The sequence below is a fragment of the Gallus gallus genome, chromosome 2, assembly GCF_016699485.2.
Source record: "Gallus gallus isolate bGalGal1 chromosome 2, bGalGal1.mat.broiler.GRCg7b, whole genome shotgun sequence".
NCBI classification, from domain to species: Eukaryota; Metazoa; Chordata; class Aves; order Galliformes; family Phasianidae; genus Gallus; species Gallus gallus.
The window spans coordinates 20793607-20819096 of record NC_052533.1 but is presented as its reverse complement, the minus strand read 5'-3'; the positions used below and the strand labels follow the sequence as shown (position 1 = coordinate 20819096).

Sequence of the window (25490 nt, the reverse complement as noted above, 5' to 3'; positions counted from 1 at the left end):
TCCTAAGAATCTGGAGACACAAAGTAAAATGGGGGGAAACACTGAAAATAATTCAAGGATCTACCTCCTTTTGTTTTTCTTAAGCATCACATCTCGCTGCCGGTTTAATAGGAGTGTCTCGGGTGCTGCTGAACTGTGTCAAATCAACAAGGACATCTCACAGAGAAGCCTTCCCTCTGTAGCTGTTAAATAGTGGTGCTGTACATGCACATATTCCACCTTCACAGTGGTCTGATTTATTAATGAATTATGCGGCAATTGAATCTAATTCAACCTTCTCTTATAAACAAAAAGGAGTGTTAAGCTGAGGGCTCTCCTCCCTTTTCTCAAAGTGGTATTTCAAATTCTATGAATATTTCTTCTCTCCCATGTCCCTTCACCTCTCTGAAGCATCCTAAGGAGCAGCAACAGATCTGGATGTGTTCTGTAGCACAGGGACTTTTACCGGGGGGGGGATGAAGAGGAGGAAGGGAGGTAGAAGGCATTATCAGCTCTGTGTGGTGCATGAGCATTGTAATTATTTATGTTTTGCCTGGAATGTATTAAAAGCACTGATATAAAGGTTGTTTTACTGGTACTGTAAACAGTTGCCAAAGAAACTGAGGGTACTAAACCACGATCATGAAAAATCCCTGTATTTGCAGGAAGATTTTCAAAACATTTGACCTAAAACCACAGCTCAGTTTCTCAAATGCCAAACAGAAACTGCTGCGATTTTCAAATTTATTTGAAGGACCAGTAGGGCCCTCCAGGGCACTTACAAGTACTCTAAAAAGTACCGGCTGCTCAGGGGCAGGGAGATTTATTTTAAAGCAGTGCTTGGGCACAGAATCTATCCTCACTCAGTGTCTGGCATCAAAACGTACTGTGCAGACTCTTCCAAAATCCTTCTGATACCTGAATTTTTCTGAATGTTTGGCTGCCATCATGGCCAGAAGATTCTCTGGCACATTTTGGCACAATTTCTTTCCTCTCTTCCGATACTGGATGCTCAATTGCAGCAAAATGAGCAAAATAAATGAAAAAAACCTCCCCTTCTTGGACTGCTGCTGCCTGCTGGGCGGTGGGCAAAGCACACAACAGCCCCCTCACACATCCCTGCCCACGGAGCACAAGGCACAAAGAAGAGCACAGGGGGAACATGTCACCCCAGATGAAATGACCCTCCATTGCAGAGAGAAGTGAAACAACTCTGTAAGCCTTTTTCTTTTTCACAGTTCAGACTACCTTGGATGCCAAGACCAAGGTGTCAACGAGGTCAGTTCTCTAAGGGTTTGATAGCACTGACTGAAGCAGTGGAGAGCCTCTGCTGACGCTACACAGTGACCCTGCCCTGAGGTTGACCAAAGGGGAGGTGATCTCTGGGACTCTGGAGGCTGGGAGGTGATTTATCCAGAAAACTGTCATGACCCTTCTCAGAAAGAGTCTGACTCTGCTGTTTCTTTCCCATGCAACTAAACAGTACTTGCGTGAGAGGAGCCATTGATTTCAAATATTTCCTTGCTAGAATCATCAGAAACAGATTTGTCCTAATTCAGTGATGGGACTCTGAAAGTTTAGTTTTGCTAACTTCTACATATACCTTGATGAGACAAATGGATCCTGTTAGCATCAGCTATTACCTTTATTTCTGTTTTGACTCATACTCTGAATTTGAGTCAAGGCTTCTTGATTGCTGAGCACAGCTGAGAAATTAGTTTTATGAGTTAATGGAACACATATGCACGTGGCTCAGCCTAAAAATATATTCAGGCTATTATCAGAGTACAAAGTGAAAGTAGATTTCAAGCTTACAAACCCCAGAAAGGGACAAACCAAGGGAAAAAAATCTTCAGATGCTCGGAGGCTAAAATATTGCTTTGTCCATTTTCACTTTTGCTTTCACATTACAAGGTTAACTTATTCATTTCAGGGTACTTAAATGATCTCGGATTTAGTAAAAACAAAAAAAGCTTTTTAAATTAAATGTAAACTAAGAGCAAAATTTGACTTAATAGACAAATTTAAAGAGCTTCAATTATGCATAACATATTACTTTCATGCACATTTCATGTAATCTACAGTAATTTTATATCTTTCTTCTACACAATATCATCGTAACAACCAGAAGGTCTTCAGGAAAATTCTCCCATGCCACGCACAAATAAGAGAAGCACTCCTGCCAACTGCTTTAGATGAGTACTGCGTTAAAGAGGACCTTGTAGCCATTGTGTCTACAAATGTCCAGGAAAGAAACCCATGGCTACAGACAGTGACTATACAGTAGTTACTATACAGTAAATCTTGCTACTCTCAAACTTATGAAGAAGCTCATTATAAACAACAAACTTGGGTTTTTCATTAGTACACAACAAGGAAATGCTAGCTACCAAAATAGAAGGATTTTCTTCAACGGTCATCAGAAATAAATTACATTTACTAGCAGAAACAATGAATAAGTACACATTTTTCATGGATATCATTCTGATACAGACATTTATGTACTAAATTTTTCATATATAAGAAAACTGAAAACTTAGAAGACGTAAAAGATGCTTGCTTCAGAAGAGTAAACTGCCTCAAAAATCAGATCTCTCCCTTTAAAAAAATGAGTTTACGTTAACATCAAAAGCAAAGCAAATTGAAAAAGGCAAAGCATAAAAAGGAGACTCTTACTTTAACTTCCACTGCCTTTCCACCTTGCTCGATATGCCTCTCAAGGTATTCAGAAGACAGAAGATCACTGCAAGAATAAGAAAAAAGAGCCGTAAACCTCATGCATGTGTTCTTGCATGCTCTCTCAGCAAGCAATGATTAAACATTTACATTTGAAAAGGGCAAAAACTGCAGGATACTCCTCCTAAAACGTTCATAAAAATCACAGAAACAACCACCTCCAATGGAGCTACACAGTGCATGGGATACGCTGGTTTTTAATATCAGAAGGCAAGAGAACAGGCTTTTTCTTTATGGAATGTTCAAAGCCATCTATTGATAACAGTTTTAATTGAAGAGACTTTTCTGCTTGCTGTTTGAAGAGAATTGTAAGGAAATTAAGTGTGGGGGGGTGAGGGAGGGGGAACAACCACAGAAGAATGAGAAACCAGTCAGAGGCACAACTACAGCAGCTTGCACTGGAGCAAACGTGGCAGGTGCCTCCAGCAGCTGGACACAGCAGCACAGTAACAAAATGTCCCTGCAATACCAAAATGCATCCTACAAGTGTACTCACAACACTGTGCTAGATGGGCATATGAAGTCACCAGCCACAAGAACAGGCCTACAACAGCTCTGCTCCATCGCCAAGTGTGAAGGTGGATGGATGGAGCCAAGCCATCCTTGGGCCATGAGCAGGCCTGTGCAGGAACTGGTCCTTTGTGTCCTCTCTGTGAACCCTGAGGCATCAGAGGAAAATGAGCTGGGCAACGACAAACCCAGCCTTAAAAGTAGACAGAGCTTTCAAACAAACACTAAAGAGAAAAAGTACTTCAATCTGAGGCAAACGTATACAAGCAAAATGCACACTAAGACATTTCATGCTAAACCAGTTAGGCCCTCATAAATTATTTTCTAGGCAAAATAATACCTTCTTCACCAGAAAATTCATTTAATGTTTTCAGAAACTTCAGAATTTCACCCTGATAAAGTTTGCATGAAGACCTGATATTGTTCCACGTAAGAGGGGATTGAACTGGTGAAGATGAAGTCCTGGTGAAGAAAGCACATCAACAGGCTTGCAGACCTATGGGACACGAGGTTATGAGAACAAACCACCTCCTCTACAGAAGGGGTAAATTTGCATGTTACTCCTTCCAACAAAAAAAACCACCAGGGGTGTGAAAGGGGAAGAATGGCAGGAAGTGGCACAGAGCAGCAGAGCTGAGACTTGAGCAGCTGTGAAAGCCCAACAGCCCTTGGGTTTTGCAGGGTGCTGTTGCTGAAGGACAGTAAGGATACAAGGAGGGGTGAGGGCAGAGGGTTGTGGGTGCTGCCAGGACTGTGCAGTGCCCAGCAGCCACTCAGCTTCCCAGAACTTCAGCCTGGCAAACCAGGCAGCCAGGCCATAGACATTTTGCTCACATAGGCGCTAGTGACTGCCCAGATCAAGTCCCAAGTGGCAGAAGGTTGAAGTATGGATCCTTCCATATCAGCCCTACAAACTGCCAACCCGACATTTTCATTAACAGCCCAGGCACAAAAACCAGGAGCGCTCTAAGGAAATATGTTGATAATGCTAAGTTGGAAAGAAGACAACTGAAAAAAATTCCCACAGCAAAGAGCTGGATGATGTTCAAGACTGGATATTACAAGTAGGATAAAATTCAATTGTATAAACAGCAAATTCATGCACTTAAGGGCTAGAGGGAATTTCTCTAACGTTGTTTTGGAGGACCTCGTTTGTAAAGGAGAAGAGCCGTGGCTGCACTTGCCTTGGCAAAAAGATTTGCCAGATCAATAGGGTGTCTTCCTGAAAAACACACCTGTCATCCCAGAGTGCATGAAATAAGACTTATTTCTAGCCAAATTGAGGTAAGATTAATAACACTGACCAAGGGAAATCTCTTCTCAAAAGCTCTGGGCAGATACTTGTCAGAAAGTTCCATTACCTGGAAGCAAATACAGGCCCATGAGATAACGGGGAATGGAAAGCTCCTGGAGTCTTGTAAAACACGTGGGTTGTAAGGGGATTCAAATGTACCAGGATTTGTACACCAGTGCGTGAAGGTAGCCTGTTAAGTTGTAGAAAATGCTGCTACAACCTCAAATAGACATTGACTGTCAATAAGTAAATGGAGACTGGCTGCTAAAATAAAGGTTTTGTATTTGTATCTGAACACAAGCAACACAGGCAGCAAAAAGAGGGATGCTAACAAATTTCTGAATGGGAGACTTGGAAAGTCTTTGAGTCTGGGAAACGTTTTCTGGGGAAGCTTCACACACGCTGTTCATTTGTGCTTCCCCCTCAGCATTTGCCTGAGGCCTGTGCAAATGAGCAGGCCAAGTACTCTCCCACCCTGAGCTGTGCCACCCTGCCCCAGCAGGGCCCAGTTTCTCCTCAGGGCTGTGCAGGGTCCCCAAGCGCCCAGCATCAGAGTCACAAGCAGTCAGGGTTCTTCTCCCAGCCACCACATCTTGGATGGATGTACCTAGGTCCCTTAAATTATGTTTAGGAGCATGATTCCTAGAAGGGTCCATCCGTTTCATCCACCTGCTTATCAATTTTGGAACAGAAGTAAAAGGACAGACAAAAGGGCTGAGAATGCCTGGAGACCTGCTGGCAGCCTCCTCCTTCTCAAGGTTCATGACAGCTGTCTCGGTTCCTGAAATGAACCAGGCTGGGAGGGAAATGCCATCATTTCAGCCTACACAGTGCCAGGGGACCAAGCCCAGAGCCTACAAACAGATGACAGATCTGAAATTTAGCATGTTTTTAAAGCATACCCTAAAAAACATGGCATGCAGAATACATCCAGAAATATATTATTGGTAAAAAAAAAAAAACAACCCACATTATTATTATTATTACTCACTGCACTGAAACTATCATGAAAGAATACAATACTCACAGATTCAGTAATGCAATCTGTGCTATTACAAACTAAGATACAATCTAATAATTACACACAATCTTGGAAACTGAGACCAAAAGATATGCTTCCTTCATGAAATCGCCTCGAATGTGCAGTAATGATTTGTCTTTCAAACAGAGAAGCATTTAACTTCATAATTTTAGTAAAATCCAGTGCTTCAAAATAAGCGAAGAAAAAAGCACTTACTATTTATCAACATAAGACATCAAGCATTCAGCAGTAAAATAACATGCATTTCAGTATAGTCATCCAACTCCTTCCTATGGTAGAGATGAAATTAGAATAGTTCCACATGCCTGCCAATCTATCCTAAAAGCCACCTCTGTCAATGTAAGTGTTAGTCTTGGTATTAGTTATTAAGAAAATGTGCAAGCAAGAAAGCTACAAACTGTGAAAATAAATCTTAGAAATAACAAGGATGTCGAATATTGAGGAAAAAATACATCTACATAGAAAATACATGGAATTAAGACTTTCAGAAGCATTTGCTGAGACATTGAAAATGAATGGCAAAGCCTGCGTACATTAAGGTATAAAAATAAAGCATTTCACAGGAAAAAAAAGCATGTGAATTATGCCTTTTAAAGGGGAAAAAAAGAGTTATGATAGTAATAGCAACTCTGCCTTTACAATTCAATTATTTTTAAAATGTACACGAGGGTAGTGCAGCTGGTTTTGCTTACAGCAGCATCCCTTTTTGAAGCCAAAGTCCAACTGTATCAGTTCACCTCATACACAAAAAGCCAGAATAACAATAAAAAATCCTCTCTGCAGACTCCGCTCTGCTCTTCCAACTCTCCCAGATTGTTACAACAAAAGCACGCAAAAGCAATCGGGGAGTTTTCTTACAGATAATGGGCTCAATTAAGGAAAGTATCTTTATCCAATACCACATATATATATATATACAGATGTGTGTATTTAAATTCTATTTTGAATTAACTGCAGCATTTGGATACAAGGTTTACCAAACCAAAGACAGGATTGGAATCCCAGGAAAACAGATGAACTTTGGAAATAGATGCGCTGCCCAGCAGAGAAAGGCTGTTCCAGGAAGGAAAAGTGGAAAAATCTGCAGTGGCAAGAGAAAAGAGGACAGAACAAGCCATGTATTTAAAGAAATAGAAATAAAAAACAGGGTAATACAAAGCACTCTGACCCAAAAGAAGAGGCCATAAAATACCTTGGAAAATGCAACAAGTTTGTATTTGAATATGGAATTGATTACAAACTGGAAATTATCCCTGGAAATGAAACAAACTTTCATTTTCAAGGAGAGAAGGATGAAAAAGTGGGAAATGGCCAGCTTTTTGACAAAAAGTAACTGTCCAGATTTAAGAGACTGTGAAGATGGAAAGCCTAAAAATTATGGGGTTTGAGAACAGAAATGATAGGGACCTCTTTAGAGACCACAGGAAGAATTACAAACTTAAGAAAGGTAGAAATAAAGGGAGTTCAAAATCATAGTACTAAAATGCATCTCTGTTGGCACATCGGTGTTATAAATGAGAAATGACTGCTTTCATGATATCTGATAACGTTGCTGCATCTCCTTGGATGTTGTGGGAATTCTTTACCGCTTTTTCTGTTTGCTGACTCTGATTTCTGTCTCCACAACTCTCTATTACATACACCTGAAATTTCTGATTAGATTTGCTGTCAGACACGGACATTAAATGGAAGATCTCAAGTAAGATGCATCATTGAAAAGGAAGATAGAGCTCTAGCTGAAATCAGCACAAAGACCTGGATGGGTCAAATTCCAGCAGGAAAGAGTTGACAAGTATATGAAGACATTCAGGAGAAAGCAATGGGTTCATAGAAATGATGGAGACATTAATAAGATAAAGATACCGTATCGACTCCACAATTAAAGCTAACAGCTGCAGCTGCAAGTTGTGAGAAAGGAGCCTGCTGCTCAAGAGGGCTGCAGTAAAAACAATGGGCACTGCTGGGTACTGAAGGCAAGAGGATATGGAAATTTCTCAAATAAAATATTTGTCCCTGATGGTATAGATTCTTTACTAAGTAAATTGGAAAGGTCCAAATTATATATCAGTTTATAAGGGTAATTTATACATCCAAAAAGGAAAAAAAAAAAAAAAAAGAAAGAAAGAAAGAAAGAAAAGAAAGAAAAGAAAGAAAAGAAAGAAAAGAAAGAAAAGAAAGAAAAGAAAGAAAAGAAAGAAAAGAAAGAAAAGAAAGAAAAGAAAGAAAAGAAAGAAAAGAAAGAAAAGAAAGAAAAAAAAGAAAAGAAAGAAAAGAAAGAAAGGAGGAGATTTGTTGTAAAAGAAGGGAAATTACCAGCACGTTGCTTTCAGAAAAGTTTCTTAACAAGACTTATAGATATGGAGGGAACAGCTATGGGAAGTAATTTTCCAGAACAGCCTAACTTGCATGCCAGGAAGAAAAGGTGGGTTGATTATCATGAAACAAGGATCAAGAAAGCAGAAAACCAGATGAGTGGGAGCAGAAGGGATGTCTCTCTCTGCCACTCAGTAAAAGGGTCTGTTTGCATTACCTTGCATTACACTATAGTCCTAATACAGATTCACTATCAGCCATGAGCTAACAAAAAACAATACAGTACAATAAACTCTGGAAGGCCACTCAGCCAGCAGATTTCTGTATTTGACGTTAATTCTCCTTTATCCTCATGACTATCCAGACACCTTTTCTCTGCTTACAGTCTCTCCTTGCACTTCAAGGGGCACTGGGTACCTCCTTACTCCATGAGTATATCTGCTGTAATAGCCAAGGCTTTAAAAGTTTTGTCCTATCTTTCCCTTTGAAAGAATTGCTGAATTTCTTTTCATACGGATAGTTAATTTCACCGCTGTATCTGTTAATTTAACCAAATGCACATCAAAATCTGTTAGTTTCTCTTTGATATAGCATTGGTTTCCACACTACCTACATGGTGGAAGGAAAAAAACAATGGAGAAAATCACTGCTGGTTGTTGAAGCTTCTCCTTTTTTAAATATTCTCACTGTGCTTTTCTGCTCTTGCTACTGCTAACAGGAATGGGAGAAAGAAGAAAGCAATTATTTTGTAATGTTTCTACTCCTACGGACTATTAAAGACTTCATCCAAAAAGAAATTACAGACTTATAAATGGGTTGAGTCCCCAAGGGATTTACACAAATGCTGAGTCGTAGCCAATCTCGGTCCTTTCCTGGAGCTTAATTTCACATTTCAGTAACAACGATACAAAGCATGAACATCTGATGAAGTTTCTTCCAAATAATAACATTTGCTCAGATTTTTCCTCTCCAGGACTTCGAAGATCTCTAATTCCAGTTGACTAAAAATACACTTAATGCCTTTATCCGTTAACAACCAATTTGCCTGTGTGACACTACAGTGCTGCCCTGAATCCCACTGGAAACACCAAACTGCAGAGCAAGCCTCCAGCCCCGAGCCTCCACTGCCAGCATCAGTCATGAAGCTCTACAGCCAGATAGCATGTTCTGGCTCAGGAACAGCATGGCTCTGTTTCACTTCATTTCTTGTTGAGAAAAGATTTAAGCAGGTGGAAGGCATTCTTCTTAATATTTTCACTAGCTTTCTATTATGCATATGGTTCCCATTGCTAGCTTAAAGAGGGAGAGAGGATACAACAAAAGCTGTAAAATAAAACTGGAAAGCAGCAGTGTTAGTTTCAAGGCTCAGGCTGGTGTGGCCATACCCTGAAGCCTTGTGCACATGGGCCATGACTGCATCCAGCTGCCATTGCCAGTGTGCATTCTGTGGTGCCACTGTCCATTTACAGCTAATGCACCATGGACTTTTTGGCCTGTCCTTTTCAATCTTTGCAGTTCTAAGTCTGATCTCCTTTCCAGTACCTGATGGGGGCCTACAGGAAAGCTGGGGAGGGATTCTTTATAAGGACATGTAGCGACAAGACGAGGGGAAATGGCTTTAAACTGGAAGAGGGTAGATTTAGACTAGATATTAGGAAGAAATTATTTACTGTAAGGGTGGTGAGACACTGGAGCAGGTTGCCCAGTGAGGTTGTAGATGCCCCCTCCCTGGAAGCATTCAAGGCCAGGCTGGATGGGGCTGTGAGCAACCTGGTCTAGAGGGAGGTGTCCCTGTCTATAGCAGGGGGTTGGAACTGGACAACCTTAAAAAGGTCCCTTCCAGCCCAAAGCATTCTATGATTCTATGATTCTAAGATCAGAACTTTCTTACCGTATGATGTGGTACGTGATGATGAACAGATACTGCTTATGCTTTCCAGGGAAAAAGTTTATACTTTAAGTTCTGCAGTTAGGAAGAGAGTTATCATTTCTTGACCCACAACATTTCACCACATATTTCTTTTCACAATATTTTAGTGAAATGTGAATACAGCTCCGTACCCAAACAAAAGAAGAACAATAACACAACCCAAAGCAGCTTTGAATTCACTAACCGTTTCAAACTCAATTTTTAATTGCAATTTAAATGCAATCAAATTACTAATGTTAACAGTATTAAAAATTAAAATTAAAAAAAAATACCCCCCCCCAACAAAACCACCTTCAGCTCCACAGAACTGGAGTACGAAGGGGACAAACGATGCTGATGATCCCACCCATTTCTATCATTTTCTTCCATACCCCCCCACCAATGTACCCACCTCCTCTGCCCTCAGGTCCCCTCTCCCTGGCCATGCTATTCCCCAGCCCATCACCCCGTGCTGCCCAGCAGCGCTTCAATGCTGCTGCTTCCCACTTCTACATGATGTCAAGGAAGACCAGCCCAGAAGTCAGCATCTCTTGAGGCTGCATTTATAGTTTGGCACTAACACTGAACACATCCATCCTAAAATATGCATCCTTCTTGACAGCAAAACGTGCCCCTGCTGTGCTGTCATTCTTCCATAAGCACTTGGGAAAATTGCCCCCTTAAACTTGTGATTACCTGCTCCTGCTCTTATAACTTGCATTTTATCCTGAAATTTGAAATGTCACTCATGCTACAAGAAATGTTTATGTAGTAATCAGCAAGAACAGTATCTTCTGAGCTGTGTGTATTTTCATATAATTAGAGAGTATTAGCAAACAGTAATTGAAAAATTATTGAGATGTTTCTTTTTATTGTTAAATAAAAGCATCAATTGTGCAGGTATCTGAAATGCTTCAGAAAAGAGCTCAGAAGAAAAAATGGTTACCACTACTTCTACTTTTGTTCACACAACAAACCTGATTGAACCTCAGAAGAGGGTTTTCCTAAAAACAGCTTTAATTGAAAAGACCATAAACCTTAAATCTAGGACTTAATTAGCTTCTAAATATTATTCTGATGGAGACAATCTGCAACAACTTCAGGAAGGTGGAAACAGGTTTGAAACTACAAAGACGTTTAAAAAAACCTTGTTATGGGTATAAGGGGTAAGGAATAATGAGTCATGATGTGAAAAATACCTAGAATGGTAGCCAAATTCCAGAGCAAGAAACTAAAATTAAAGGTTCTTGCTCTACCACTGTTACTTCTCTCCTTTAGTAAAGAAAGTGTGTTTTAATAGCACATTCTGGATTAGAAATCAAAGGTCTCAGCTGCATTTGTGGGTGACCCAGAGCTGCAGAGTGAAATAATGCAAAACAAATCCAAAATGCGCAGCTAGGAGAGGTGGTGAAAGCAGTCTCTGGAAGAAGCAGTCTGCATTACCAGGAAAATCTCACAAAACATCCGCAGATGACAAATGACACAGAGCTCTGTGAAATAAAATTCATCACTCATCGTAAAAATGAATGAAGACTGGGAAGACGAGAGACCCTTCACCATGGAATCCACAGGAGCCAGATGCTGAGACAACACCAATCACTTAACCACCATCCAAGGAATTATCACAGCTCCCCAAACGTACTGTCATCAATCTTCATTTGCCATGTACAACGAAGGAGGACAGCTAGCTTCAGAGAGACAAAAAAGCATTTGCTAATACTGTTCCAAGTAGGATCTGTCTGGTTTGCCAGACGTCTCTGGCATTGCTGATGACCCAGCAGGATATTTGGCCTCCCTGTGTGTTACCTACTGGTAAATCATCCTCTCTAAGCTCAAAAGGCACTTCAGTTTGGATAAGAGAAAATAAAGTGAGGAGGGGGAGACAAGACAGAGGGAGATAATATAATGTGAATCATAGAGAAAATTGAAGCTGTTATTCACTTAATTCTGCATCACTAGATCAAGGAAACACCCGAAGAAATTAGTAGTACAATTTAAAACGGAGATAGTACTATGTCACAAAGCATGCTGCCAAGCTTTGCAACACGTTTCTGCAGGAGGTTGCTCAGGCAGACAGCATCCGAAGGTACTTCAGAAACAGAAAAGGGAATAGAGACAGTTGCTGGTAACAAGTTCATAAACAGATACTAAAAGGCTGCAATGTGCCTTCTGGCATCCTTAATGCCATGGATGTTGGGAGGCGGCAGTGGAATGGACCCAGAACGTGGCAGAGCCCATGTGCTCTCTCACAGCATCTTTCATCGCCAATACCGGGACAGATGGGCATCAGTATGACGCAGTTTCATTTCTTCTATGCTTAACTGCTGTCACTGATCCCTTAAGAGAAAATGAATTCATTAACTTGATATTTTAAAATTACCTTTCTATCCAAGGACATTTATTGAAACTCAGAAAAATACATTTGTGCTTATTTGATGCAAACTATTTTCCACATATCGGTACAAGATTGCTTTTAAATAGATGGTTCGTATTCACGTTGCATACCCCACAACAGCTGCACAGAGCAACAGCAGTCAGCAGCTCTCTGCTAGCTGCCTCCTCTGGTGCATGGATTGATAAAAAAGTTATAAACCAAATCTTAAGCTTCGCAGCTGGTTTATTCATATGAAATGAAAGTCTCGTTTGACTGATGCTCTGCTGCTACAACGCATTTCTTATGTGCATACACATATATGAGAGAGAGATCCTCTATAAGATACATACCCATATAAATGTATAGAGTATATACTTTACGTGCCTGGGAGGCATCTGTCAGCAATACACTATGCATTACACATCCAAATTCACTATTTGTCAACTCTTGCTCCTTTCTCTTATGGAATCCTTTATTTCTATCCTTCCTTCTTCTGTCCTTTTATTCTCATCTTCCATTTCTATCCTGTCCTAAACCAAAACCAATCCACTGCCTTGTTTGCAGAATTCTCTGCTTGGAGTTTCTTACAATTAGAAAATAGCAGACTGCATGCTACCTCTCTTGACTCAGAACACAAATTGCTTTCTCCATCATGCTCACCGATGTGTCTAATGTCTTAACAGGCATCTTCAGAATTGGACATATTTTATTCAACAATAAACCACCTGCAACATTTCATTCTGCCACCTGAATAGCAGAAGGAATGTACCCTTAGCTAAAAGGCTGCAGAGACAGTGCATACTGTTCTTTGGCCCAAGAAGCATTCTTTCCAAGCAGTCTTAAACTGAAACCATCACCCTTACACCTCCAGAGTGCTTGCTACTGACCTCTATAATGTGGACTTAATGCTACCAAAGATTCAAAATCTTGCTTTTGTCGTAAAACAAATCCTTATGACCATTCTGTCTTTTCCTGTAGCCTCTCACATATGCCATATATATCCATTTATAAAATCAGGATAGCTTTCTAAGATAGTGGCAAGTACTCTCTTCAGGACAAAAAGATGTGTTTCATACTTGAGCCCACCATCTCCAGTTGTCACTTCTGAAAGGAATAACTTCCTCATTGAAAAGTTACTTACCCCTTCCAGGATTTTTTTCCAGGATTTTGTTTTCTGTGGGTCAGGCTGAGCACCTGCCATCTCAGCTCTAGAAGACTCAGAAAATGATGTTCTCTGGAACTTGACAACTATGGCATCAAACAGTTTGGAATGTGGTGCAGCAAAGCACATCTTGCAGGAAGAATTAAAAGACGTAACTATGAAAGCAATTCTACCAGACACGTAAGTGAGCAGGAATATATTTGGCAGTTCTGCCATACTCCCTGTTTTCCTCCAAAGAGTTCCAAGTCAGTGTCTCTCTGAAAAGCTGGATGTAACTGAGATGAAGACGTAAGTTAGAGTTAATTTTCACAAAGCGAGATCTGTCATAAAAAAATGAATGTCTAAAGATGCAAGCCAGCAATTTAATTGCAGTGCAGTAAAGAGCCATGAATGAACAAAAAACCTGCCCTAAAGAGCAACAATACAATGTCTTCTGTCACAGCCTTTGACTAAAACTCCCTGAATGGCTCCTCCTTCTACAGCACCTCATCACAGAGCCTCTGGCTACAAAAAAGTGGCACAGGGACAGGAAACAGGGAGCTCAGCAGTGCTCCCAATGCCACTGTCCCTTTTGCACTTTTTTCCTTTCTCCCAGCACAGGTTGCACATCCGAGGGTAAGTCATGCATTCAGAAATTTGAAGCAAAGCACAGCAAGCCAATGGGGCCTGCAAAGCCCAGTGCCTGTAGAGCCACTTGGCCAGCCACAGCTATAGTCACACGCAGGTGGCTCGAGCTGTGGTCTGCATCTGAGCGTGTAGCTGCTTATAATTGAAGTTCTGCTCCAGTGAATGATGAGTTTGAATGTGACCAAGCATTTCTACAAGAAAACCACTTTCATATCTCCTGTCATCTTTGCTTGGCATCTCAGCAATGTGCTGACATTGTTTTAACAAGAGATCCACCCCAGCTCCTCAGCCTGAGCTAACCTGGTGTCCTAGAGGAACCTCTGCAGCTGAGCAACGGTATGAATGGACATTTTAAAGAGACAAAGAAATCCACCACATCATCCTACCCCACTCCTTCACTCTGCTGAGCCACGTGGAAATTGTGAGCAGGACTGGGAGTCTGGTCCCTGCAGTACTCCCTGTGCACAGTATGTGGAGAAGAGAGGGTTGTTCCCCTGGGCAAGGCATGGCCCTGCAGCCTCCCGCCCCGATCACCTCTGCAGGAGCCCAGAACTGCAGAGGTCCTGGGAGATCGTTCTCCTGGCTCAGCACCTGTGTTCACCATGCCCACAGCCAGGTGCGGAACACCCCTGAGAGGACAAACCAGGGCCTCAGTACAGAGCTCAAGAGCCTCTTATATCAGTGCTCATCAGTTTTTAAGCAACTGCATGCACGGTTTTGCAAACACTGATTTAAGTAAACAGCAGTACTGTCTGTAATTAGGTCTCACACTGATGAATATACATTCAATATTGCATTCTTCTCTTCAGCACAGAAATGTATAAGGATATCATTATTATCCTCCTTACTACATATTTCTAGAATCTTGCTCAATTCTTTAAATAATTTATGTTTCTAAAAATAAGCCTTCTAACATGTCATGTGTTACTTACAGTGAAATCTGAATTGAAGATGCAGGTTCCACAGTGCAATACATTGATGTGCAAGCATCAGGGAGGCTCATGTGGTTTGCAGGACAAGAAAAGCTTTCCAAAAGCTCCACATCCTACTGTAGAACTGAACACTGAGCTAAATTTACAGCAGTCAACCTCCAAGGATGCTCATGGCTACTACGTTATAAGAGCTACAGGGTTATATGCAAATCTATCATAGGCTTCTCGTTCTCTCACAAAAACAGACGGTCATATTTACAGAGCTCCTAGCAATGAATCAATCCTGTAATGTTTTCTTCACAGGAAAAGTTTCAGTGCATCTGCTAAGGATTGCTGAGATGAATGAAATCCACAGCATTCTACCTTAATATTTAGAGTATTAAAATGAAAGTTAGCAAAATTAATACAGCTGTTTCTTAAATCACAAAGACACGTAGAGTGATGATTTCCTTACAGGTTAATTGGTTCTGCACACAGCTAACAGCGTTTGGGGAGAGGTGATGCAATCTCAATACCAACTGGCGTAATTAGAAACATCTATTGCTCTATAAGAAACACAATTCAAAAGTAAAGTGCCTGAATTTAAGGAAAGCCTTAGGTAGAATTTTTCCCTTTACATTTGTTTTCCTTACAGACCAGTGCTGTGTGGAGATGCATATAACTGCTCCACAGTATCCAGAGAAGTAGATCACAAGAACAGATAACAGGATGTCTGAGACACCTCAGATGCCTTAAATATATGATATTTCTTAGTGCTGGACAGGAATTTTTCAACAAATATCTTATTTTAAAAAGTCCCATAACTTTTCCAAACTGAAACTTTGATCAGAAATGTAACAGATGAAGTACTTATTTTCAAAACATATAGTGAAAGACTCACACAGCCCTGCATATTCCAATTCACAGCCCTGATTTGCTTGTTTCTATAATAAGTGTGCACTCATCACTGCATTTCAGACTATTCTGGGGTTGGCATCAACAATTCCATCGCTTCCACTCTGCTGTACAATGGATTCATTGGACCAAAGGAAGCAAGGAAGAGACTAACTGGAAAATGCCTGTATATCTGAGATAAAACAGGCTTCACTGGAAATCAAAGCAGGCCTCCTGGACCTACTGTCACTTATCCTTCCTCTTTGCTCCCAGGTTGACATTTTCTCCCCAGAACCTACACATGACATTTTTTGAGCCAATATTTGTTAAAAAAAGCAGAGGGTATTAATACATAGCACTTTTAAAAATCAGTCTGTTTCTGTTTGAACAACAGAATACAGATCAAGCATTTGAGATAGGGAGTTCAGGAGAAAAATACACAAGCATGAAAACATTCAAAACAAGAGAATAACAATGCAGATGGGAACCCTAGAAAGACACGCAAGTCTCATGGGAACTCACTTTGTGGGAATACATGGTTACATCCAAACAGCATATGAGTGACACTGCAGAACGGATGGATTCCAGCTCTTCCAACATCTGTATCATTTTCCTAAAGGAAGATAAGGCTTTGCACAACAGCTGAGCATTTTGGGTTATAAGAGCAGAGAAAAGACCACTTCTGCATTAGAAGAAGTGTCTGTCATTATTAAAACCTGCTGACATATCTTACACTTTCTTATGAAATATTTTAAAGGGAAACAAAGTTTAACAGAGCATAGCCTTTTTCTGAACACAACTGACTTTCTCTTCATTGAGTTACACAGTCCCTGGGGTAAATACAAATTTCTCACAGAGAGTTGCAGCATATGCAAAGCTCATTTCATGTAGGTACAATACACCCTACAGCTTTTCACCGTGGAAGTCAGGAATAACACAGAATAACAGAAACTATCCAAACATTTCTATATTTTGTACTGAAACACTTGGTTTTAAACCACACTAAACAGAACTCAATTTAGCACCACAAGCACCAGAAGACTCCTGAAATGCAATGACAGATTCTCTATAAAGACTTAATCCATATCTCGAGATAGTAGAAAATTAATATTTACTTAAGCAAACTGAAAATAAGATGAAATGCATTCTCCCATAACTCAAGCAGTCTTTGATACACTATTCTGCTTTTTAACAGCTTGCAGCCTAAAATGCTCTGTAGTTAAATAATGCATTTGCAGAATTAATATATAATATCAGCAGAAGGCACACATCAAGAGCAAGGTGAAGAGAGGAAATGTTTTCATCTTAGAATAAGGTAACTGAATAGCAGGAACTGAAGAAGTGCTATTCCAGGTACTGCAAGCTGCTAGAAAATACACTTCTTATAAATGGGACTATGGCAGTGTTCAGATATACAAAGTTGATACTGTAGTTCTTGCAATCTTAAACTTGTACCAAATGAAGGCGCCCAATTCCCATTTAAATGAGCAGCAGTTGAGGGCACTCAGCCCCTGAATGAAGCAAACCCTCTGAGATGAGACAACCATGCATGCCAGCTTAATTTCAGATTACAAGAATGTGTCTATGAGCATGGATAGGTGTGCACGCCTGAATTACATGTGCTTTATTCTCATCCACAGAAAATGAAACAGAAGGTAGCATTTATTATGGAAATGTAGACTGGGATTTGCTACTTGAAAGGGCTGGTGTGCAGAAGAGCACAGGAACCGCTCCTTCAGTAGCAAGGCAGAACCCCAGCCAGGCACTCAACAGAAACAACAGGGGAAGGACTAGGTATTCTTTACACTGTCACACTGTCACCTCAGAATGGTGACATGAGGTGCAGACAGACTAAGTTTCAAAAGCTAGGAGCAGTGGTTTGCACTTGGTAGATGCCCCAGGGGCCACCATACTCCCTCCTCCTCTTCCCATCACCACTCCAAACCATGTATGCCTCGAAGTCGAAGGAAGCTTCCTAGGCTGTCTGGTCACCACTCTCCCTCTCCTCTACCTTAACACAGTTCAAATATTTAAAAGCATTTGCCTGCATTATGTTGCTGTGATTATGCATTTCTAAATGTAATATTTTCGTATCCCTGGAATCCTTTCATTTATTTTCCCAATGTATTTCAAACACAAAAAGGACCATAGGATGAATGCTTAGAAAGTTCTACTTCGTTGCCATCCTTGTCATGCCGTACACGGACCATAACTTGCACACATGTTCTACCCTTTATCACTACAGTTTCCGTTCACTAGCAGTAATTCAACACAAAAATACCAGACCCCTTAGTTAAACAAGTGTATTAACATTTTTTTCCAAATGGGTTTTCTTCCCCGAGCAATTCCTTTTTTAATCTTCAAAGATACTTAAATAAGAGAAACACACCAAAATAGAATCTTATTCATCTTGCCTGAATGAGCAACTTGTTGTAAAGAATAGAAAAACAATTCAAAATAAGCAATTATTCTTTGCTACTTGGCCAGTTGAGCCCAAGCGATTTACCAGGATACAAATGCGTATTTTAGCAGAACTATTGATAGGGGTTTATAAAAGGACATGGAAAAAAAATTAAAAGTTACCATCCCAGACTTGCAAAATATCACTTCCAAAAGCACAATAACACTCTTGTCTCAAAGTTTTTCAGAGCTATGCAGGGAAGAACTCTGTGTTATGATTGAAGAAAAGTCATTGACTGGGTAGTAAGGGCACGCCAGAGAATGAATGAAACGCAGAATGTAATGTTTTTCAGGAAGAAAGAGGAAAGTTTTCCAGGAAAAGAATACAACCAAAAGAATAACAAGCACACAGGTATATTAATTTGCTACATTAAAAAATGCTTAAAATGTTCTAAATTATGATTTGTTATTTTTAAGACAAGACTTCAAAAACTCTTACAGTACTTTAGAACATGTTTTTGTTTTCCTTTCTGTTATTCCACAGGAAAAATAAAACTATGGCCAAAACAAATCCCAAGACCCATGTTGGTTTGGTTTCTTGGTTTTGGTTTTTTGTTTGTTTGTTTTTTTCCTCTCCAGAAAAGCTGATATGTTGGGTAAGATTTTGGAAAACCATCTTATCTTTACATCATTATTTATTTTAGTTTTGATGAGAACACAGGTTATCACAAGGCAAGCCTACTTTAGAAGTTCACAGTACAGTTCATGTAGCTCCAAAACCAATGAGACAGAATTTCAACGAAAACTGCTGAGACTTCTAAACATTTGTCTTACAGATGGAAGATTTCTGCCATGACCTGACCAGAGCTGGCTGGGGCTCTGAAGCAGATCTGCACCTCTGAGATCTTCAAGGACTAGAGGGCTTTCCATTTAAAACAATAAACACACCAACAGCAGGTTTTATTTTAATCTACATTAGAAAAAATAACTTTTTAAAGTAAGTCTACGTATATACAGGAAGGCTGTATGAAATAAATTCTCCCAACTTGTTAATCAAAGAAAGGCAGTATCACTGAAGAAGCCAGACGCAGTAGGTGCAAGATGCCATGCTAAGTCAATCCTAGCAGATTAATTAAGGCTGAGGCACCGGCTCAAGTGTGGTCATAAAGTCATCCACAGTGCTGTCTGCTGAAATGCACATTTACCATCTACATCACCTTCAGACCATGCCCTGAGAGAGTAGCTTCCTGAAATTAGACGCTGCTGCCATGAGCCTCCAAGACCACAGAGAATGGGAAGCAACAAAAAGGGAAGAAAGCCTTCCTGATGATCCTGGGGACAGTCTTGTTTCTTGGGAAACATCCCCACAGACACACTCTCTGAGCCTGAAGGGACACACTCCTTCAGAGGTTTAGTGCACGGTCCTGCACTCCAGAACTAGACAGTGAGGGCAAGGATTTGTTCTCAGGTTTAACTTAGAGTCAGGTCTAAAGCATCTTTGTGGGTCAGAAAGCGAATAAAATCTTATAAATTACATTTGTCCTTGAGATGCAGTTCACCTAAACAACCATGAAGCCAGGCAACCTGAAAAAGCTGAAGTGCAATGTCACTTCTGCATGCAGGCTACATGATGGAGACAAGCAGGACATCATGCATCACCTCATCAGCAGCAAAAAGCTGGAAGATGGAGAAAGGAGTGGTGCAACTCTCTGAAAGACTCCAACACAAGAAGAAGAGGGAGAATGGAGGGGAGAGAAAGATAGATTCTGGGAGCAGCTGCAGACCATATGGGAATCCAAAAACATGGTCATCCGCCAAAGCTGAATGAGAGGCACAGCAGGAAGCATGCACCACCTTTTATTTCCTTAGGCTTGCAACAGAAGGAAAAACAAGATGCATGTGCACCCTGTGGGATCATAAAATACACAAGCCATCTACACTGACTGTTTGAAGTGCACATGCAGTAGCATATGCGGACAAATACTTGAAGGAGATGCACACATGCAGTTCTACAAAAACATAGTTTGTAGGATGAAGTCAGATCAATCCTTTCTCCACATGGAATCTTCACATCTACAAAGGGCACTGTACTTGGCTCACATACTCTTGACTACAGCCCTTATTCACCAAATACTACATTCTGCAACTCTCCCCAGATTCATCCTAAAATTCAGAGCTCTCCCTTTGACACCATGACCAACAATCTTTTAAAAATTCCCGTGCTATACACATCACTTCATAAATTCACCAGAGAGCACAAATTTTCACTGCTGTCAACCGTCAATCCAAAAATCCACTTAACAGTTCAATGCATTCACATAAGAAGGTATTACAAACACTATTCTGAAAAGTACTTCCAGTAATGGTAATCGGGTTGATGGGTTCTCTTTTTTCACTTCTACCAATTATTGGGCTATGACTAACATACTGGTAGACCTTCTATTTCTCTAAACCCTATAACTCATTAAAGCCTCAGTGACAGACATACATTAATAACTTTTCTCTTCCAAAGACCATCGACAGCAAACATCTTCTATATCACAGATTCCTGAAATTAAGAGAAAGATAAGCAAAAAAAAAAAAAAAGAGAGAGAGAGAGAGAAATCTTGCAATTGTAAAACAGTTCCAATTAGCTATTTCACCCAAAATATCTCGGAAAGTATTAAAATAATGCATCTGAAAAACAGCAAAGAACTAATTTTTCAGACAACCAAAGTGAAAATTATTTCCAAATGTACTTGAAAAAAAAAAGTGCTATCTTTCCACCCACATGAATATTTATTACTGCCTACATAATGGTATAGAAGCATTTGACACAAGTAAAAAGGAATAAAATTACATGATTGATACCGGCTCCCTAAATACTCTGTGCTTCTCTCTCCTTTCCCCCTTAAGATCATTAGAGTTCACATTTTAGGAAATAAAGGCAAAAAGATCACTGAAAACAGATGTTCTCCCTTTGCTTCAGTTAGAGATCTCATTAGCAAAAGTAGATCTAGACAGATGATATGAGAAAAGCGGCTGACCCAGAGCGCCTGCTACATTCTTAATTTCAGTGTCTTTAATTTCAGTCTCTGTAAGCTCCCTATGCGTGCCCCCGCTGGGCACACCAGGCTGGCTCCTCCAGCACAGATGCAGGACCACTTGAGGTAAACAAGTAAGAAGAACTGAAATCAGTTCTGCTCTTCCCTGCCTCCTGGCATGGTTCACACAAAAGCAGAGGCTTCTGTTGCTTACGCTGTCCTCATGACCACAGAGGTTACAAATTCTGTGAGCTGCCAGGATAATTAATCTGCCCAGCAGCTCAGTCCCTGCAACCCTTTTTCTCAGAGCAATCAGGGCCAGATAAATTGCTCTGGCGGTGACGACATTCCCAGCCACTGCTTTCCCTTCTTCCTACACCATGGATGTGTGCCATCCACGCAGACAAAGCGTGGCCACTGCAAACAGGCTTAACTACCCCTGCTATCATCTTTCCTGGGGCAACTGTTCAGTGCTTCAGGTCTTATTTATTTTCACGTGCTTACATCAACCGTGGTGCCTAAGCTCTCCATACATACGACAGCCATTGAGCACATAGACTGTGTATCTGATGCTGCTTGAAAATGCACAGCAAGCAACACTTGCACTGTTCAGTCAAATCATTCATGCACACAGTTCTCAGAGAAAGGCTTTCCTGACACTCCTGACACAAAAAGATGCTAAAGTACAACCAGACTGGGCTGTGCTATGTCAAAACATACGGCCCACAGATTGGTGTACTTCTCTCGTCATTGTATTTATTCAGTTGTTTTGATTGGGAAGGCGCTTTGTAAATGAAAGATCTCAGTTCAAAGACAGGAGATTTGCTCTAAAAATGGAATTTTGCAGAAGATGTCTGGAAACTGAGCAGACATGTACTCTGTTCGTCTCAGAGACCCTCCTGGAAGCAGTCAGGGTAGGATTTTCTGGGTTGTTTTAAACTCATTTGTGTTTTTTTCCAGTACTATAAGTCTCTATTGTTAACTTATGCATTATTTAAAAGATACTGAGTTTAAAAATAGCTCTAACCCGCCAAGGGAAAATGGGAAAAGCAGTAAGCTGAAAGCCACAGCGCTTCCCTCACAGATTGTTTCAGCATGCAAGACTTTACAGCCTTCTCCCGTTTTCATTTCAATTTAGTAGCTGCCTTTGACATATGCCCACCCATTTTCACCATCAAAGTGTCTGCAGATAGCTCGTTCCTGAGGGTGCATGTTACTAGTCTCTGTGCACTGCTCAAATAGCAAATTACTACTGCTATAGGTCCTGAGATACACACAGCTAAAGGCTTTGCTTTTGGAGATTCTGTAGTCAGCCCCCATGATTTGCATTCACATTCCATGTAGGTGAGTAGCTTACACTCTTTAATATGCTAAATGCCATAACATTAGGAAGAAATTAGAAGTGTCTAAGGCCAATCTAGAATCATCAGTGAACCTAACAACTCCTTATTTCATCTGTAACTTGAAGTCCAGGAGAGCACAGGCCTGGAAGTACCTAGCAACCTCCTCCTCGTGACAGCAGTAGCACTGACCTCCAACACAAGGAAAAAGCAAATCCTCATGTAAAGACTATACACATCAGAACTAGAAGGCTCTGTTTCACCCTGCAAGAAAAGCTAGCTATGACATATGTTGATTTTAGTCCTAATCACGCTTTAGCTAGGTACTGATTTTAGGCACTGCATTACACAGCATCTGTACATGTTTGCTCCCAAGGAAGAAAGGGAGAGGAAAAAAAAAAAAAAAGAAGAGGAGAGTTACTCAGTTAAAAATACAGCTGGTATTCTACCTACCTCAAAATTCAACATGAGACAGGTAGTCCTTCTCCCAGGGACAGACCAATACATAGTACCTGTACGGGCAATATAGGCAGTGCGCGGCCATTGCTAGCAAGAGGCCCCAAGCCATGTGTAGCCAGCAGACTGCAAAGCCTCTCTGCATGCCCAGCTGTGCTTGGCCTTGAGCTCATTTTAACTTGTTTTAGCTCTAACAGCAAGCTGACCAGTGACCAGGTGGTGAATAATATTAACCTCAAAGAGACCCAACACCGTTGAGAAAAAAACCATCACCACTAATATCAAATTCCTGACAAAGAACCTTGGACACTAAATAAGGGCACGTGGATGAGTCAACATTAACTCACAGACAGTGGTAGATGTGACATCATTTCTGTATGTCACTTTTAGCTATACTGTTATTTGGAATGAGCTGTTAAAGGACTGCATGTTAAAAGATAATTTGACTGTTAAGACTCAATAAATTCTCAGCTCTGCCTTTGTAGCTTTCACTCCTGTAAAAGTACTCAGGGTTTAGTGCCACAGGAAAGACCTACCAAACACTGAGACCCAAGTCTGGGATGCATTTCTGAAAGTTAAAAGAGATGATAGTGGAGATGCGATACCAACATATCAGTCTGGGACAAGCAAGTTGGGTTTTGCATAACTTGGTGCCAGTGGCTTTGCTGGTATGAAACAGAAAGGCAAAGAGGCTGGATGTGCTCATGCGGTTTCATTTTCCCTGGTTCAATCCAGTCTCAGCAGTCCCTGCAGGATGCAGTCAGGGGCTTCAAAGGCGTGGTGACATAAAACATCCCCAAACTTGTCTCTACATTTTAATACCCACATACCACAACAGAACGTATTTAGGTTTAACTGATTTTATGTGAACATTTTACTGTGGTGCTCTCAGTTGTGTCCATTTTAGAAGACCCACAGGCAGGGATAAAAAACCTGAGAAATGACCATGGTTATCATATGTAGGTTGCTCTGCAAGTAATGCCTCCTATCTATTTCCATGGAAACTACAACAGATACAAAGAGCACAATAACACTATTTGATAGACAGAATTAAAATTCTCAGCTACAAAACACTATTTTTCAACATCACCATTAGCTCTGCATTTTTTGCCAGCAATGAACAAGAATCTGCATGCCATGTTCATAAAAATCTGCACCAGCAGAGGTGGCCCACTGTTGCTGTCATCACTACTGAAGTGCACCACTCATCACCTCACTGTGCTCACATCCACTGTTTGGTCTCCATAACGTTCAGCAAGCATTGATGAATGTCAATGGGTGAAATTTTTTTCACACAGAGGAAATGAATTACACACCTTTGCTTCGTATGCACTTTCACATATGTTAAGGCAGAAACAGACCTCATGAGGTGAAAAACCACAGGCTGACCAGGTGAAAAAGCTCCATGGATCTGAGTGTCAATCAGGAAAAAAGAAAAAAGATTGAAAATTATCTTACGTAAAATAAATTGAGTACAAAGCTTACCCACTCAGAGTCATAAAGCTGGATGAGCTACATAACCCATTGTTAGAAGAACATGCACACAAGTGAGCACACAACAGACAACAATGTTGTCCATGTCTGATGCAAAACATAGGTGCAAAGTTGAAACCCAGAATACAAAAATGTTTTACAAGCCAGTGAGTTCATATGCCAGGCCCTGTGTTGGAGAACTCCAGAGCAGCCCATTTTGGGTTGGACCAGCCACGTTTACTTTGGTATCAGTAGCTTCTAACACACAAGAGAGAAAGGAGTTAAAGAAGGAAAAGGCTGGCAAATGTCATGAAAGGGGAAAGGGCAGCTCATGCTGGGGATCCCAAAACTTAGATTCAATTTGATCCTAACAGATAACTCAGAAACATCATCAAAAACAAAGATATATAACAAATAACTGCCAAATAATAATTTGGCACCATCCACCAGAGTGGATGGTGAGGATCACACTGCTGGGGCTGCTGCTAAGATAATGATGATGTTTATGTACTGAGAAGAGACTAACACCAGCTTTCAAGCATAGAGGCTATTCCCTGTAGTGATGGGTGATTTGTTATTTAAATCATTGCCTTGTTATAGCATCATCCCTTTTGGTATAAAAGCGGCCCCCAAGTTGTGGGAGGCAGCAGAAGCTAATGCAAGAGTATGCAGGGAAGGAGCGTTGGGGTTTCTAAACTTAACAGTGGCTAAGGACACAGGAGAGTAGAAAAAAGTAATGTTTGTTTATAAATATACCTTTAGGGTCACCTTGAAATCTCCACTTTTTGAGTACAGAAATATGATCTGCAGCAGTTTAGCAGATTGGTACGGGAGTAATGTCTCTATAGAGTACCATAACCCTTTAGTGCAGCAGATACCACATGTTACTTGCAGATTGACTTTTGGATTGCTGAATTTGAAGAAGGTACTGTTGATAATAATCCCTGTAGAGAAGACACTAAAAAGGAACATTAAAAGTTACTTTGTTCTGAGTTCTGAGAATCAACATTCTTGTTTAGAGACAATAGAAACAGAGTATTCCTATGA

The 25490-nt window shown here is 40.6% G+C and overlaps 1 protein-coding gene across 15 annotated transcripts in view; it reads right to left on the bottom strand.

The window, feature by feature from the left end:
• ADAM22 (ADAM metallopeptidase domain 22) overlaps positions 1-25490 on the bottom strand; it is a 130894-nt gene that overhangs the window by 69815 nt on the left and 35589 nt on the right. For 14 of the 15 annotated variants that reach the window (XM_025148403.3, XM_025148405.3, XM_025148406.3 and 11 more), the window contains exon 4: positions 2656-2722. In XM_025148403.3, coding sequence (XP_025004171.1) covers positions 2656-2722 — 67 coding nt within the window. Of the gene's footprint in view, positions 1-2655; positions 2723-14878; positions 14965-25490 lie in introns of those variants that run through there. The other variant, XM_040693071.2, reaches the window with a different exon arrangement.